The sequence below is a fragment of the Stegostoma tigrinum genome, chromosome 12, assembly GCF_030684315.1.
Source record: "Stegostoma tigrinum isolate sSteTig4 chromosome 12, sSteTig4.hap1, whole genome shotgun sequence".
Classification (NCBI taxonomy): Eukaryota; Metazoa; Chordata; class Chondrichthyes; order Orectolobiformes; family Stegostomatidae; genus Stegostoma; species Stegostoma tigrinum.
The window spans coordinates 69888484-69903330 of record NC_081365.1 but is presented as its reverse complement, the minus strand read 5'-3'; the positions used below and the strand labels follow the sequence as shown (position 1 = coordinate 69903330).

At 44.4% G+C, this 14847-nt stretch overlaps 1 protein-coding gene across 3 annotated transcripts in view; it reads right to left on the bottom strand.

Annotated features, from left to right (window-relative positions):
- mid1 (midline 1) overlaps positions 1-14847 on the bottom strand; it is a 105906-nt gene that overhangs the window by 13218 nt on the left and 77841 nt on the right. For all 3 annotated transcript variants that reach the window (XM_059650415.1, XM_059650416.1, XM_048540988.2), the window contains 3 exons: positions 12066-12193; positions 8543-8686; positions 7194-7355 (listed from right to left, as the gene is read on the bottom strand). In XM_059650415.1, coding sequence (XP_059506398.1) covers positions 7194-7355; positions 8543-8686; positions 12066-12193 — 434 coding nt within the window. The remainder of the gene's footprint in view (positions 1-7193; positions 7356-8542; positions 8687-12065; positions 12194-14847) is intronic.

The window sequence follows — 14847 nt, the reverse complement described above, 5'->3', positions numbered from 1 at the left end:
ATCAGGGAAACCAAGTGGATGCTTGGGGACCGCTTCACGGAACACCTACGCTCAGTTTGCAACAAACAACTACACCGCCCAGTCATGAGCCATTTCAACTCCCCGTCCCACTCCTCGGACGACATGTCCATCCTGGGCCACCTGCATTGCCACAATGATGCCACCCGAAAGCTGCAGGAACAGCATCTCATATTTAGCTTGGGAGCCCTGCAACTTAAGGGTATCAGTGTGGACTTCACAAGCTTCAAAATCTCCCCTCCCCTGACCGCATCCCAAAACCAGCCTAGCTAGTCCCTGCCTCCCTAACTATTCCTCCCACCTCAAGCTCCACCCTCATCTCCTATCCACCAACCTTATCCTGCCTCCTTGACTTGTCTGTCCTCCCTGGACCGACCTATCCTCTCCGTAACTCCCCACCCACATTCACTTTCACTGGCTCCAAACCCACCTCTTTGACCCGCCTATCTCCTCTCCACCTAAGTTCTCCTTCATCCATCTTCTAAACGCCTCCCCTTTTCTCCCTATTTATTTCAGAATCTCCTTCTCCTCCACCATTTCTGAAGAAGGGTCTTGACCCAAAACATGAGCTTTCCTATGCCTCTGATGCTGCTTGGCCTGCTGTGTTCATCCAGCTCTATACTGTGTTATCACAAGTGAGTAATATGGGATGTGAACCTCAACGCTGGTGTAATGCCAGGTAAATCGGCTGTATATCCCAAATGCTTGTATTTGAAACAGCATATCCCTTCAGCATTGTACAATAAATAAGGAATTGATCATACCTAACCATACCTAATCATACAGAGTCCAACATTTGCTGGATATAATCCTGAGTTTGCCAAGAAATATGCTGACTGCCAATTTAACACTGTCAGAGTGGGGAGCTACATCTATTCATACACAGGCCCCTGGTCTTTGCAGACAGAATGGCATGTTACACACACACTGCACTTGTTTCAACTCAAATGAAATACATTCACAGCCATTCTCTGCTTCATTTCTCAGGACACTGCCTTGATCAATCAGAGTCAAGTTTAAAATTTAAATAGGGCCTGGTCGTTAAGTGTCAGTGACCATTGACTGGTCGTCTCTCCATGGCAATGGTTCTAATTCTAACAATTGTTGTTTCCCTCTTTCCTATGATATTCTTGTGAAGTGTCCTGGTGAGTCAAGGTTAAAAAGTTTGATAAAAGTTTTGCTCGACCATGTCCTGAAGCAAACCAGTTACCACAGTCACATCACCTTCCTCAGCACCTGCACACAGAACCAGATCATCTCCAACGGACTCTTCCTCTCACCCATCCCCTCCTCCCACCCCAAGCCGCACCTCCATCTCCTACCTACGAACCTCATCCCGCCTCCTTGACCTGTCCGTCTTCCCTGGACTGACCTATCCCCTCCCTACCTCCCCACCTATACTCTCTCCACCTATCTTCTTTTCTCTCCATCTTCGGTCCGCCTCCCCCTCTCTCCCTATTTATTCCAGAACCCTCACCCCATCCCCCTCTCTGATGAAGGGTGTAGGCCCAAAACGTCAGCTTTTGTGCTCCTGAGATGCTGCTTGGCCTGCTGTGTTCATCCAGCCTCACATTTTATTATCTTGGAATTCTCCAGCATCTGCAGTTCCCATTATCTCAGATGCTCAGTGGACATGGGTTCAAATCCCAAAAAGATGGCTGGTGGAACTTAAATCCAATTAATAAATCAATCCTTTCAAAAAATAGTTAGACGCATCAGTTACCATGAAAAAAGCCCACCTGTATCCCTCCACGTGACTCCAGACCTACAGCAGTGTGGTTGACTCTTAAATGACATCTGAAATGGCCCACCAAGTGATTAAAGTTTTGCCAAACCACTGCAAGAGCCTCAGTAAAGAATGAGATTGGACAGACCACTCATTATCAGAAACAACAACAGGAAAACACAACCCTACTGACCCTGAAAAATTGTCCTCAGTAAATATCTGGGGGTTTGTGCCAAACATTCTCCCACACAGCAGTCAAGCAACAGACTGATATAATCATATTTATAGGATAATACATCTTGTGTTCCAGTCACCGCTATCTCCACGTACATCCTGCCCCAGCTTCAGTAAAGACTCAGCAGAGATAGTTCAAAGTAGCTCGGCAATGGCATGACTGAGCAAGTTGTCCAAACACATAGCTGCTAAACCAGGCCTGTGGCAGGTGACTAGAGAACCAATAAGATGGAAGCATCTACTTGGCCTCATCGTCTTCAAACGATCTCTTGAAAACATGTCTTTACCAACAGCATCAGGACGAGGGACCAATACAAAGCCATCACAGAGAGGCAATCCTGTCTTTACTTAAGGATAGGCTCCAGCGTGCTATGGAGCACGGTGCTAAATGGACAGATGTCCAACAGATTGAGCAACCCAAAACTGGGCATCCTGTGAGGTGACATGGGCCACCAGCATCAGTTGAGTTATATTCAACCTCCATCTGCAAACACATGGCTCACAGCATTCCTCTGTCCCACCATGAAATTCTTCTGGACCTTTAGGGACTGGCAACTGACAGTAAGTGGATTGCCCTTACCCATCCCACTGCCAGCCCTTAGTAAATTACAAACTAATCTGGAAAAGTCAAGGATTCCATGAGGATTTCAAGGGCTTAAATTTTCAAATCCCACTCACAATCGGTTCTGGTCCTGTATTTCAGTGAAAATCTGGTTCAGAATATCTGTAGCATCTACATAAACAATTTGCCCTGTTCGTCTATACTGGCCAGCTTCCTGCACTCTAATGATCTCTGAACATGGCTCTGTTGGGTATTGTTGTTTGCAAATTGGCTGCCAGCTTTTCAGCAGCTGTGAGCACATTTCAAAAATATTTCATTGATGTGGGATCTGTGAAGGTCATGGAAGGTTGCTAGGTATGAAAGTTTTGCCTTATCAGAATATTTTCCTTCCAGAAATTCTTCCTAAACACTTCACGGAATAGGTTTGTGGCGTCATATCGATGTTCCATTATTCTGGACTCAACTCCAAGTGGGAAGAGTTTCAGCACCTTATTAAAAGCCGTCATCTCTGAGGGCATCTGTTGGATCTAGTCTTAGACTTGCTTCTCCAGAGTAAACAGCCTGAGTCTACATCTGCTAACAACAGCTGTGTAAACATTGTCTCGCAATACTCCCAAGTGTGCTCTAACCAACCCTTGATGTGACTGGAACAGTACCTCCCTGCTTTTGGAATCTCTTCATCTAGCCCCACTCTTTGTGATCTTATTAACTTGTACGGCTACATTCAATAATTAAGAAGACTGTGTAGCCAGATTGCTCACTCCTCCTCTAACCCATTTATAGAGTCATACAGCATGGAAATAGACCTTTCAGTCTAACTTGACCATGCTGACCAAGTTTCGCAAAACTAAACTAGCTCCCAGTTGCCTGCATTTTTTATTCTAACCATTTGAGAAGTAGCTGCTCCATATCCTTCGTATCCAAATGAAGGAGCTAGAGACAGAATCCATCTGCCTTGGTGTTTCTTCTATTTCGAGCCCCTCAGCTCCACCCTGCCCATCAACAGATGCTGTCTCCTCTCATCACCACTTTTTGTAAACCCTTTCTCACCCCCCAGCCCTTGCAGCTGCTGTCTCTTTCACCCCTTCTCCTGTGGTCACTTCCTACCCCAAACTTCCACTCACCCTGGGCTACCTTGACCTTCCTCCCCTGGTACCACAGCAGACAGCAGGCCAGAGCCCTGTCCAACAGTAACCCCGCAGGCCTTGATTCTGATAGATAACCCTCGGTGCCTGCTCCCACAGCCAGCACTGTTTCAGGCCAGGGGTTGTGCTCAGCAGCTGTCTCTCCACCACCTAACTTCCCCCTCCCTCATTCATGGCCTGAGATCATGCTGATGTTGCTGCTCTCATTTAATACTCCAATTTTATATCACCAGCAAATTTCAGCACTTTCCTGGCTCAAATCATTGAAACAGATCAGTGAACAATATAGAGATAATGGGAACTGCAGATGCTGGAGATTCCAAGATAATAAAATGTGAGGCTGGATGAACACAGCAGGCCAAGCAGCATCTCAGGAGCACAAAAGCTGCCCGAAACGTCAGCTTTTGTGCTCCTGAGATGCTGCTTGGCCTGCTGTGTTCATCCAGCCTCACATTTTATTATCAGTGAACAATATAGATCTTGGTGTAAATCACAACGCGACTCCATTTCACACTTCCCACTGGTCTGAGAAACTTACTTTAGATTTCCATTTCTGTAGCCTCCTTTAAACACATCGTTCCAACTATCCCTGAGTCCACACACATTCATCCTAGTCGTGAGTCTCAGGATGAAGACCTTCTGAAAGTCCACATCCACTGCTGTGTCCTAGTTTATAATTGGTTATTTCTTCAAATATGTCAATTAAAATTGATTAAAGAATATTCTTCTCACAATATAATTACTATCTCACCTTTTAAAAAAATATTCCTGTGAATTGCCTTTGCTAACAGCAACATAGAGGATAGTTCCCTGTTTGACCTCCCTTTTTGGAGATAAAAATTACATTTGCTGATCACTGCTCCCCTGGTTCTGCCCATTTTTCAGTTCAAGTTTTCTCTTTGTGGCCTGGTGATCTCACTATCTCCTTGCTAATCACTGTGAACATTTGAGGGTGCAGGAATTAAGTTTGGCAAGTTTACTGATATATCCTTTCTCACTATCTTAACTCATGTATATCTTTTTTTGCCATGTTCCACTGCTGTCGTTTCCTCCAGTTGTCCCTATTCCTGAGACTCAATTTTAACCCCTTTCAAAAAGCTAGGTTAAAGTCGTGACCAAAGAATTCACTCTCTCATTTTCACATCATCCTCTGCACATTTATCTCAGTGACCCTTGCACCTTTGTTTCTCATGTTACTTATGTGTCCATAGAATACCAATTTTTTGATATTTTCATTGCATATTGCCACTCTGCCTTGCTATCTATTTAACTTCCTTCCTACACATATCACTTTGCCTTTTGCATTTCTCTCATTTACTGTTCATCTCTTAATGAATATCTTATGTTCAGGTTCAATTTTAAAACTCATCTCTTTGTTCACCCTTAGCATTTCATTCTTAGTTTGCTTTGTTTCAGCAGAACATCTTTCTCCTGAATTTTATTGATCTTGCTTTAAATAATGACATCTGCCCTTTGACCTCTGTCTGTCAATACTCATCTCCATTTTAATTCCCTTAGCTCCATTTTCATTCCCATGTAGCTGGCTGCCCTCCAATCGAAACAGACAAAGAGGCCAAAGGGCAGATATTGGCAAGTTCATTAGGACATCTGTTTTGCTTGCTTCTTGTGCCTTTAGGACCACACATATCAATTGGGAAGACAGGAAATTATGCCTTTAATGCTCCTCCATATGCTGTACATCACTTGTGAACCCTAGTTATCAGCTATTGCAATGGTGTAGAAATCCAGACCAAGGGAGTCCAATAAATTACAGCCAGTCCATTTTGACATGAAAACACGAAGTGTATTTCTCTCCCACACAATGGGTAGTGGAAGTCTCTGTGGATAGTGACAATAAATTGAAGGTGGATAGATTTCATCAGGTAAACTGATAGGGATCTAAGGAGGTAAATGAAGTTAAGCCACATTCACAGTGCTCTTAAAGAATGGCAGAGAAGGCTTGAGGCTGAATGGCCTGTTGTTGTTCCTAATAACTTCAACCTTGTGCAAGATAGGCTTCCTTGTCCAATATTTGATTTGCTGCCTCAAGCTCATTGGAGGAAGCGTGCAGGAGGTTTGGGCAAAGTTAAATGGTTCACCATTAACAATCCCGATGGTTTGCTGACGATAATCTGAAGCCTGTGTTGGTCACTAATGGTGGCTTTCTACCTGCTCAGTCATACCAAAGGCTGGATCTAGAGCCAGAAGAAGTCAGGTCCATTTCAATAGAATTTTTAGTTTAAGGTTTCTTTGTGGACAAGGAGGAGGCGCTGTGAGTTCCATGGAGCACATAATCAATCTGGCCAGTCTGGACAGTGATCAGATGCGAGGGCCATAAAAGCTGTCTGGGTGTCATGTATGAGAGCTTTGGTTCTTGACAAATGCATTAAACCCACATCCTGTTAACATCAAGCTGGTCTTAGCCTAAATCCAAATCAAAGCCTTCTCCTTTAAGTGCCACTTAGATGGTCAATTCTCACTGATTCAGCTTTCACTAACAGTAATTGAAGAGTTTCCAGTTTATGGTAGAAGAATAGACTGAACTGCCAATATCACAAAGATGTAACAGTGACCTAGCTGAAGACCTTGAATGGCTAAATTCTGGGAATTAAGGACCTCCATTTGGGAACAATGTAGAACCAATTGAATGAAGGGAATCCGTCCCTTTCCTTGGCAACAAGGCCAGACTGTTCACATCTTCAGTGCTGCACACAAGCCTGAGATGAGCTCCCAGTACACATCCAGTCATCAGGAGCAGGGATTTTCATCTTTGCGTTGTCACCCAACGCCACTCAGCCTATTTGCTGTGGAAACCCTCTTTCATCCATTTGTGAACTCGAGACTTGACTATTTTAATGCATACTCAGCTAGTTGCCCGCATCCTATCCTCTATAAACTCAACATCATTTAAACCACTTGCTGCCTGTATCATAACTTATGGTAATTCCTCTTCCACCATCACCCTTGACTCATTTACTCAACTGATTCCCAGTTAAACAAGATGTCAACTTAAAATATTTTTGTCCTCTAAAAACTTTCATGGCCTTTTCCCTCCCTAACTCTAACTTCCTCTTACCCCACGACCCTCCATGACAACTGCTCTGCTCTAATTCTGTTTGTTGTTCTACAATTAGGGACCAGGCCTTCAACTTCCTGGGCCCAAGGCTTCAGAACCCTTCCCTGAATTTGTCTGACTTCATATATCTCTTTCCTCCTTCAAGATGCTCCCTAAAAACTACTGAGTTGACTAAGCTTTCGGGGTCATCATCCCTAATATCTCTCTGCGTGACTCGGCGTCAAATTTTGTTCCTTCCTTCAAATGCTTTGGTTGGGGTGAGGGGGTGTTCTATCAGGTTCTACACAAGTTGTTGTTGTCAAGTCACCACTGATTAAAAGGAAAAAAGATGCAAAATCAATGGTCACACATGGAGTTTGTAACATGGTGTCATTGGTAACAGGTCATTGAGCGGCCTTTCCCAAGCCAGGCAGCGAAGCTTGTACAACTCACTGTTGGTCTTGAGCCTGTAGGGTTCGCTGTTGTGGCTGCCGGCCTGGTTTATAGCCTTGACGACGAAGATGTACTTGGTGCCACTCTGCAGCCCGTGCACCGTGTAGTGGTTCTGCTTGATATTCGGGACAATCATCCAGCTGTCAGCCGAGCTACACAAACCTGCAATGGAACCGGAACAGCAGCGTGATTCGGTGGGGGAAGGGGCTCCGACACCCACATGGGAACCGACCGGGAACATCAGCTCCGGCATGCAACAACTGCTGCTGATACAAACTATGGGAATATCGAAATGATAAAGGGATGTGAGCCCTGAAAATCTATCGAAAGCCCAGCTGCACATGGTGTTGACACTACACAATTTTAGTGTTAATATTGATTCAGGTATAGTACTATCACCTCTGACTCAGACAGTAAGAGGCTCAAAGACCCACTCCTAACACTTGAGCAATGTTGCATTTCTGACTTTCAGATGACATATCAAACTCAGGCCCTCACAGATGGAAGGAAAAGACCCGATGGGACTTTTCCAAGAAGTAGGCACAGCTTGTCGGGTTTCCTACATCATATTTATCCCTCAACCAACACCAGTGGAACTGCTAATGTGGTGACTGGCCCACTGCTGTCCTTCCTTGTTCACAGAGATTCACCCTCTCCAGCTTTCCCGCTCTGAGTTCCTAGCCGGGTTACAGCTCGTTGGAACCAGAAGCCTTACACCATTCACCTGGCTGCCATTATTTGTGCAAGCCTCAGATGTGAATATCAGCAGGCTATTCAGCTATGTAAGGCAGTGCTGAAACCATATTTCTGTTCCAAGCTATGGGATTTCAGTCAAACTGCAGATGTTCAAAAGCAGCATTAATGCGCTTGACTCACTCAGCCTCACTGGATTTTATGCTACATAATTAAACAGTTGGTTGAAGGTATGCTTAATTTAACTCAGCGGATAAGGCAAGAGGATTGAGGCAAATACTGGGAGCATCAGAAATAAAAATCAAAGATGCGAATAATGTAAAATGTGATGGAAAAGTTTGAGCTGCTATACTTTTCTTCTGGGATCACACGTTAAAAGTTTGATTAAGTCGATCTGAATGCATAAAGTTACCGTGGGCAAGTTTTAACTCAAGATTATTGGGCAGTTTTCAGTTCCATTCTGCAGTTCTCATGGGCGCAGGAAAAGCTACCATTTTCTTAACAGTCGAATGATTGTTCTGCCAGCAGTATCCAAGCAGATTTATACTTGATTCCAGAAAATTCTGACTAATGAACTCACAGCAGTTTCTAACTTCAGTTTTGAACTTGCTGGATATTCCCTGAAATGACAACACTAACAGCGACCGTGAACTCACTAACAACATTGGCCAGGCCAGTGAAGATGGTGTACTGAAGCTCGTACGACACCACGCTGAATTCATCGTCAGAGGTCCAGTGAACTGTGATCGTGTCATGTGAGGCAGTGCATAGCTCCTCTCGGATAGCCGGTGGATTTGGAGCTGAAAAGACAGACACAAAAACCTAGGATAAGCATTTGACTCAACAGTTGCTGCATTTCTCCACCTAACTTCACTCTCCTCTAAGGTTAAAAATGTGTAAAGCTCTGTAAGGCTAAACATAAACTTAAATATCATTAAGCTCAATGGAAATTTGAAATAAATAAGAACAGAAATTGTTGGAGAAACTCAGCGGGTCTGACAGGAGTGAGCACATTAGGTGGAGATTGAGATCAGAGAGATGGATGGGAAGAGGGAGAGAGAGAGAGAGAGAAAGAGACAGAGGGGATGAGAGAGATAGGTGGATACAGACAGACAGAAAGGGGGTGGGGTGCAGGTAGAGAGAGAGGTAGAGAGAGAGAGAGAGAGGAGAGAGAAAATAGTACAACAGGGAAGGTAGGTAAAAAACATCGAGAAAAGCGTTCATGCTGTAAAATTATTCAACTCGACACTAAATCCTGAGGCTGTAAGGTACCTAGCTAGAAAATGAGGTGCTGTTCCTACTGCTTGTGCTGAAGTGGCTTGCAACTGGAAGCTCAGGGTCTTTTTAGCAGACAGAACGTAAGTGTTCTGTGAAGCAGTTACCCAGTATATGCATCATTTCCCCAGTGTAGAGGAGACCACATCGTGAGCAGCGAGTGCAGTAGACCGGATTGTGTGAAGTGCACTGTTTCATCTGGAAGGTATGTTTGGGGCCCTGGATACTGAGGAGAGAAGAAATAAATGGGCAAGTGTTACACCTGGTGCAATTGTGATGGAAGGAGCTATGGGAGTGTGGGAAGGTTTTGCGACTGGAGGAGAGTGGACCAGGGTGTCCCAGAGGGAATGGTCTCTGTGGAAAACTGACATGGGACATGAGGGGAATATGCATCAGAGAGGGTGTCATCCTACTGGCAGAAATGATGACTATTAATCCTCTGGATGTGGATGCTGATGGGATGGTAGATATGGTGGACCCTATCACTGTTGTGGGAAGGGGTGAGGGCTGAATAGCAGGAAAGGGTCAGACATGAGAGCCCTGTTAGCCATGGTGGCTGAGAATCTAGCGTGGACATTTCTGAGGGACACCCTGCAGGAGTTGGCATCATCCAAACAGATGAAATGGTAAAAAAGCGAGAATTGAGTGGAATCCTTACAGGGAGCAGGATGTGAGGATATATGTGGGAATCAGTGGGTTTCTAGAGGATATCTGTGGCCAACTTATCCCCAGAAATGGAAACAGAGATTTCAAGGAAGGAAAGGGAGGAGTCAGAGATAGACCAGATGAAGGTGAAGACAGGGTGGAAATAGGAAACAAAATTGACAATTTTTTTCTAATTCCAGATGAGAGACGGTAGCACTGATGATGCTATTGTGGGAACAGAGCTGTGTAGGACAGGAACAGGGAACCTTCAATCTATCCCACGAAGAGACAGGCACAATTGGGGCCTATTCAGGTACCCATGGCCAACTCTTTGACCTGACGTAAGTGAGACGAATCAAGGGAGGAGTTGTTCAAAGTGAGGATGAGCTCGGCCAGGTGGAGGAGGGTGGTGGTGAATGGGAACGGTTCAGGCCTCCTTCCAAAGAAAATCATCAGGAGAATCATGGATACAAGTGGGGAGTGACTGGGCAAGGGGCAAAATAATAGAATTTAGGTAGGGAGAGATACGTTCAGTGAGGCAGGAGTAGACAGAAACAATAGGTCTGACTTGGACAGTCCTATTTGTCCATTTTGGGGAGAAGGTAGAAAGGTTTGGGGAATGGGGGAATATGAGCTGGGAGGCTGTGGGATATGGGGGTTGGGGGTGGAGATCCCCAGAGGCGATGAGCTTGATGACAGAGGGGACACAATGGCTTGATGCTTGATGGTGGGGTCATGGTCCAAGGGGAGATAGAAGGTGGTATCTGAGAACTGGCATTCAGCCTCTGCAGTGTAGATATCAGCATGCCAGACACCAATAGCACCACCGCAGTTGGGGGGCTTTCTGACAAAGTCAGGGTTGGATCTGAAAGCACAGGGTGCAGTCACTTCTGAGGGAGATAGGTTCTAATAGGGGCGGGAACACAGAAATCAAGGTGCCTGACGTCATGATTTCAAGACAAATTTAATTTCAAACATATTCCAAAATGGGGATGATGCACCGTATCAGCTTGTTTTTAAGACATTCCATATCCATGAACAAATTAGTTATGAATGTCTACACGCTTAGTCAACACTCTTTTCTACCACCATTGTACTAAGATTGTGATGTGTAGCAGGACAATGCTAAGAGGTGCACAGGAATTCCAACACCTCCACTTTCCCCTCCAAGCCATCCGTCTTTCCAATTTGGCAATATAATCACAATTCCTCACTGATGCTGGGCCAGACGTCTGGAACTCCCTCCATGACAGCAATGTAGGCACACCTTCACCATATGGATGGTTACAGTTCGCAAAGGTGGTTAGAAGCAGCTGGGGATGGGCAGCCTGGCCAGCAATGGCAACATTTCAAAATTGGATACGTTTTAAAAATAGGTCTCACCTATAAAGCCTTTCTGCTGTTATCTTTTTCTGTTAACATTGCTCCAACTATACATTTCAATGTCACCATTGAGAATAAAAACTGCTTATGCAGACCTGTCACACTGTAATTAACTCACTATGTGGAGGTGATGCTGTTGTGCTTCATTATGCACAGAAGCTGCTATGCTCAAACCAATTCTTGCTCTCTACTTGTCAGATTTCAGTGGATTTTGCTACTGAACTGTGAATAGTATCGAGGTGTTATGTAAAAGTAACGAGTGCGATTGAATTACATTCTCGTGTCCCAGTCGTATGACATACACTCTCTTAACCCTCCTTCAACTGAAGGCCAGTCATGCCCTTTAATCCCCTGTGCAAATCTGTGGCTGCTTCAGGTCAAGGTTGATAGATTTTTAGATGAAGTGGGGATATGGATCACGGACGGATATATGGAGATGTGGTACAAATTAGTCACAGTCTCGAGGAGCCAAATGGCTTACTTCTTTTCTCAATGTTCCCATGGGAGATCAATCAATATGTATTAAGCAGGAATGAATGGGAATGACCATTAGTTGTAATATTAGCCATGTGGCATGTGTAACAAAGCCGACAGATAATTTTGGATTGATGATTTGTAAAAGACTCAATGGGGGCGGGTTTGGGGGGGGTGGGGGGGGGGAAGTGTTTTCCCGGAATACCTCAGCTACTGCAAGTGGAGATGGAGAATCCTTAATTAGCCCAATTCCCACCGAATTAGCACCTTGCCCCGTGGAGAGGGCACAGGTTTGTAAAAGGCTCTGTTCCTGCTGTTGGTTAAGAGCTGAAACATTGTTGACAGCGCATTCCAAAATTCATATCGAGGGGCCAAAGATGCACTTGTCTCCAAATCTCCTACCTGTGAGGTAATCAAGGCTCTCCAGCATCTTCTTCTCTCGGGAAAAGTCTAATGCAAATGTGTCAAATGTATCATTTAGGTTGATTTCTGGGATGAGCACTTGAGAAGATGCAGTTGCCATGGATACTCTGCGCAGAGAACAAAAGCAAGAGGTTCAGTAAACTTGACTTCACCTGCTGAGCTCCCATTACTACTCTTAATTGACTGCAAGATGTTGAGGGAGTTCTAGAGGTCACATAAGGAGCCATTTTAATGCAAGATCTTCTTCCCTGGGAATTGTGAATTGGAAATATCGCAGTGATATTCCAGCATGGACCAGACAGGTTGATTGTCTCTCAGACTGATGCAAGTGGGACTGTTCGTTTGAGAAGTGGACTGGAGCAGCATAGTGAAATAAATTGTACTTAATCAGTACAGTTCACAGTCTCAGAACAACCCAAAGCAATTTAGAGCCAGCGAAACAACTTTGATATTTAATGCTGCAGCAATTTTTCTTTTTGTTTTGGAAGAAGCTTTATCCTGCTTTCAATCCATTCGATTAATGCACTTGAGTGTTTGTAGCTGAAACATTTCACTTTTCAACACAAATATCCCACATTTTCCAGTTACTTTCTGGAGAGCAGAATTGCATTTCTCCGCAAAATTTCATGCGATGTCGAGAAAAGTTCAAATTAGTTTCCTCTTCCAGGATTATTTTGCTTGAGTTATGCTTTGAGCCTGTCTTGGAACATTGTTTCTGTCAAACTGACCGACATTGCACTGCTAATGACCAGAGAGGTGGATATTGATGAGCTGTAAAAAGGGGCCATGACGCACAAGCAACCCGGAATTAATTAGACTTGACTAGTCATTTGTCTTACTTTGCACCTCATTATGACTTCAGGCCCTTGCACATGTGTCTTGTTCAATAACTGGTGGGGAAAACAATTCCTGTCCCTCAGCTTCAGCTCTGCCAGAGCTTCTAATCCTCAGAGAGATATGACTATCCCAAAAGCACATTCAAGGCACACATTTTCCCTGTTATCAACATCAACTGTCGAGGAAGGGCTAAAAGAGAGGTCTATTGCTTTCGCTAGTAAAATCAGAGTACATCCTGGTGTAGGTTTCCTGTCAGTGACTGAACAGCGTAGATTTTCCAATGTGTTGTGTAACAGGTATACAAGGGCCATTAGCAATGGACAGAGCTTCAGGCCATAGCACTAAGTTTTGCTGATGGGTTCTCGGCGAGATGTGGAACAGACACTTACAACATTTTAAACAAGGTCCTGGAGACATTATCAGATTCTTTCACAGTTTGTGAGAACAGCGTGGAATCACACATCGGTGGGGGTGGGGGGCATGTATTATCCGTGGATGTGCACATAAAGAGGCTTTTTAAGTGTGAAATTATTGTTTATGTTTCCTCTGGGTCAGAGTTTGATTGCACACAGAGTCTGGTTTTTGTCATCGTCTTTACTGTCATGTCACCATATTGCCATACGTGGCTTCGTTGCCATCCCCTCTCCTCCACTTTTTTTCTAATTTCCTTATCCTCCGCGTCTCACTCCTTTTCCCTCTCCACTCTTACCGCTGTCTTCTCTTCAATTTTGCACGAATCATCTCTGCTTCCACCCCCCATCCTCTGACCCTAAGAGCTATACTCAATTCTGCGGGTGAACATTGCACAGAAGTTGGCAATGCCACAGGTTTAACTCTCAGTCCTGGGGAATCCGTGCTTTACTCTTCCAAGGCCAATCATTCCGGAGGCGCAATGTCCAGAACTGAATGTAGTTCGAGATGGAGCGTAACCAAGGGATTTGTAGCATTTCTTGAAGCAATACTTCTTCTCTCCTGTATCAAACGATAGTGCCTTACTGAGCAAATGCAGCAGATTCTAGGTTAACCATTCATACTGCAAGGGGATATGCACAGGACTTTCCTAAGGGAACCACCCCTTAAAACAGAATCTTTGAGGAAAGGGTCTAGCTCAAATTTGGAGAACAGCTTTCATGAGCTTAGGGTGCAGAAATTAATTAAGCACCTTTTGAAGTGTGATGCCCATTGTAATATCAAACAATCAATTCGGCCACACTCTTCTCAACTGCATGGGTTCACTAGGGGCTTACGTGGTCAAGTGTTTTTCAGGGTAGCTGCTTCCTGGTCTGAGTAAGAGTCTTGCAGAGTAAACAAGGTGTTTATTGCACATCTGCAACTATGCACAGGTTATAATAGGCTCTAGATGATAACTGCCGGGAGGAACAAGCTGTCAACCTGTCTGCTACAAGATCAGACTTTATTCACACTAAGCCCTCATGACACCATGACCATGGGTGGTCCTTGTTGCACTGAAATATTGACCCTTTTCAGCCCTTCTGGGCCTACATAAAACACATACCAAGGTTTTGGAAACAATAATGTGAAAATGACAATGCAGTAATGATTTAATGATAATTATTAGTGTGGAATACATATCCTTGCTCTTCATCCAATAGCAACGTGGGGTCTTTTAAATCCTTGAGAGGAAGTGATATTAATTGGTGCTCCAATGGCACAGCTCTCTCTCAGGGCTGCAGTGGGCTGTCAGTTATATCAATGCTTAAAATCCACAACTTTCAAACCCTGAGGCTAAAGTGTTACCACCAAACCACAGCTCGCATTGCAATGGAGACGATGGTGGGGACTCTGCTCACTGACAAGGCTGGCTCACATCCCTGTACTTATTCACTTCAACAGAACATTTACAGACATTTAAAGCATTAGTTGGGTCCAAGATTTAGTGCATCCCTCAGCACAAATTCCTAGA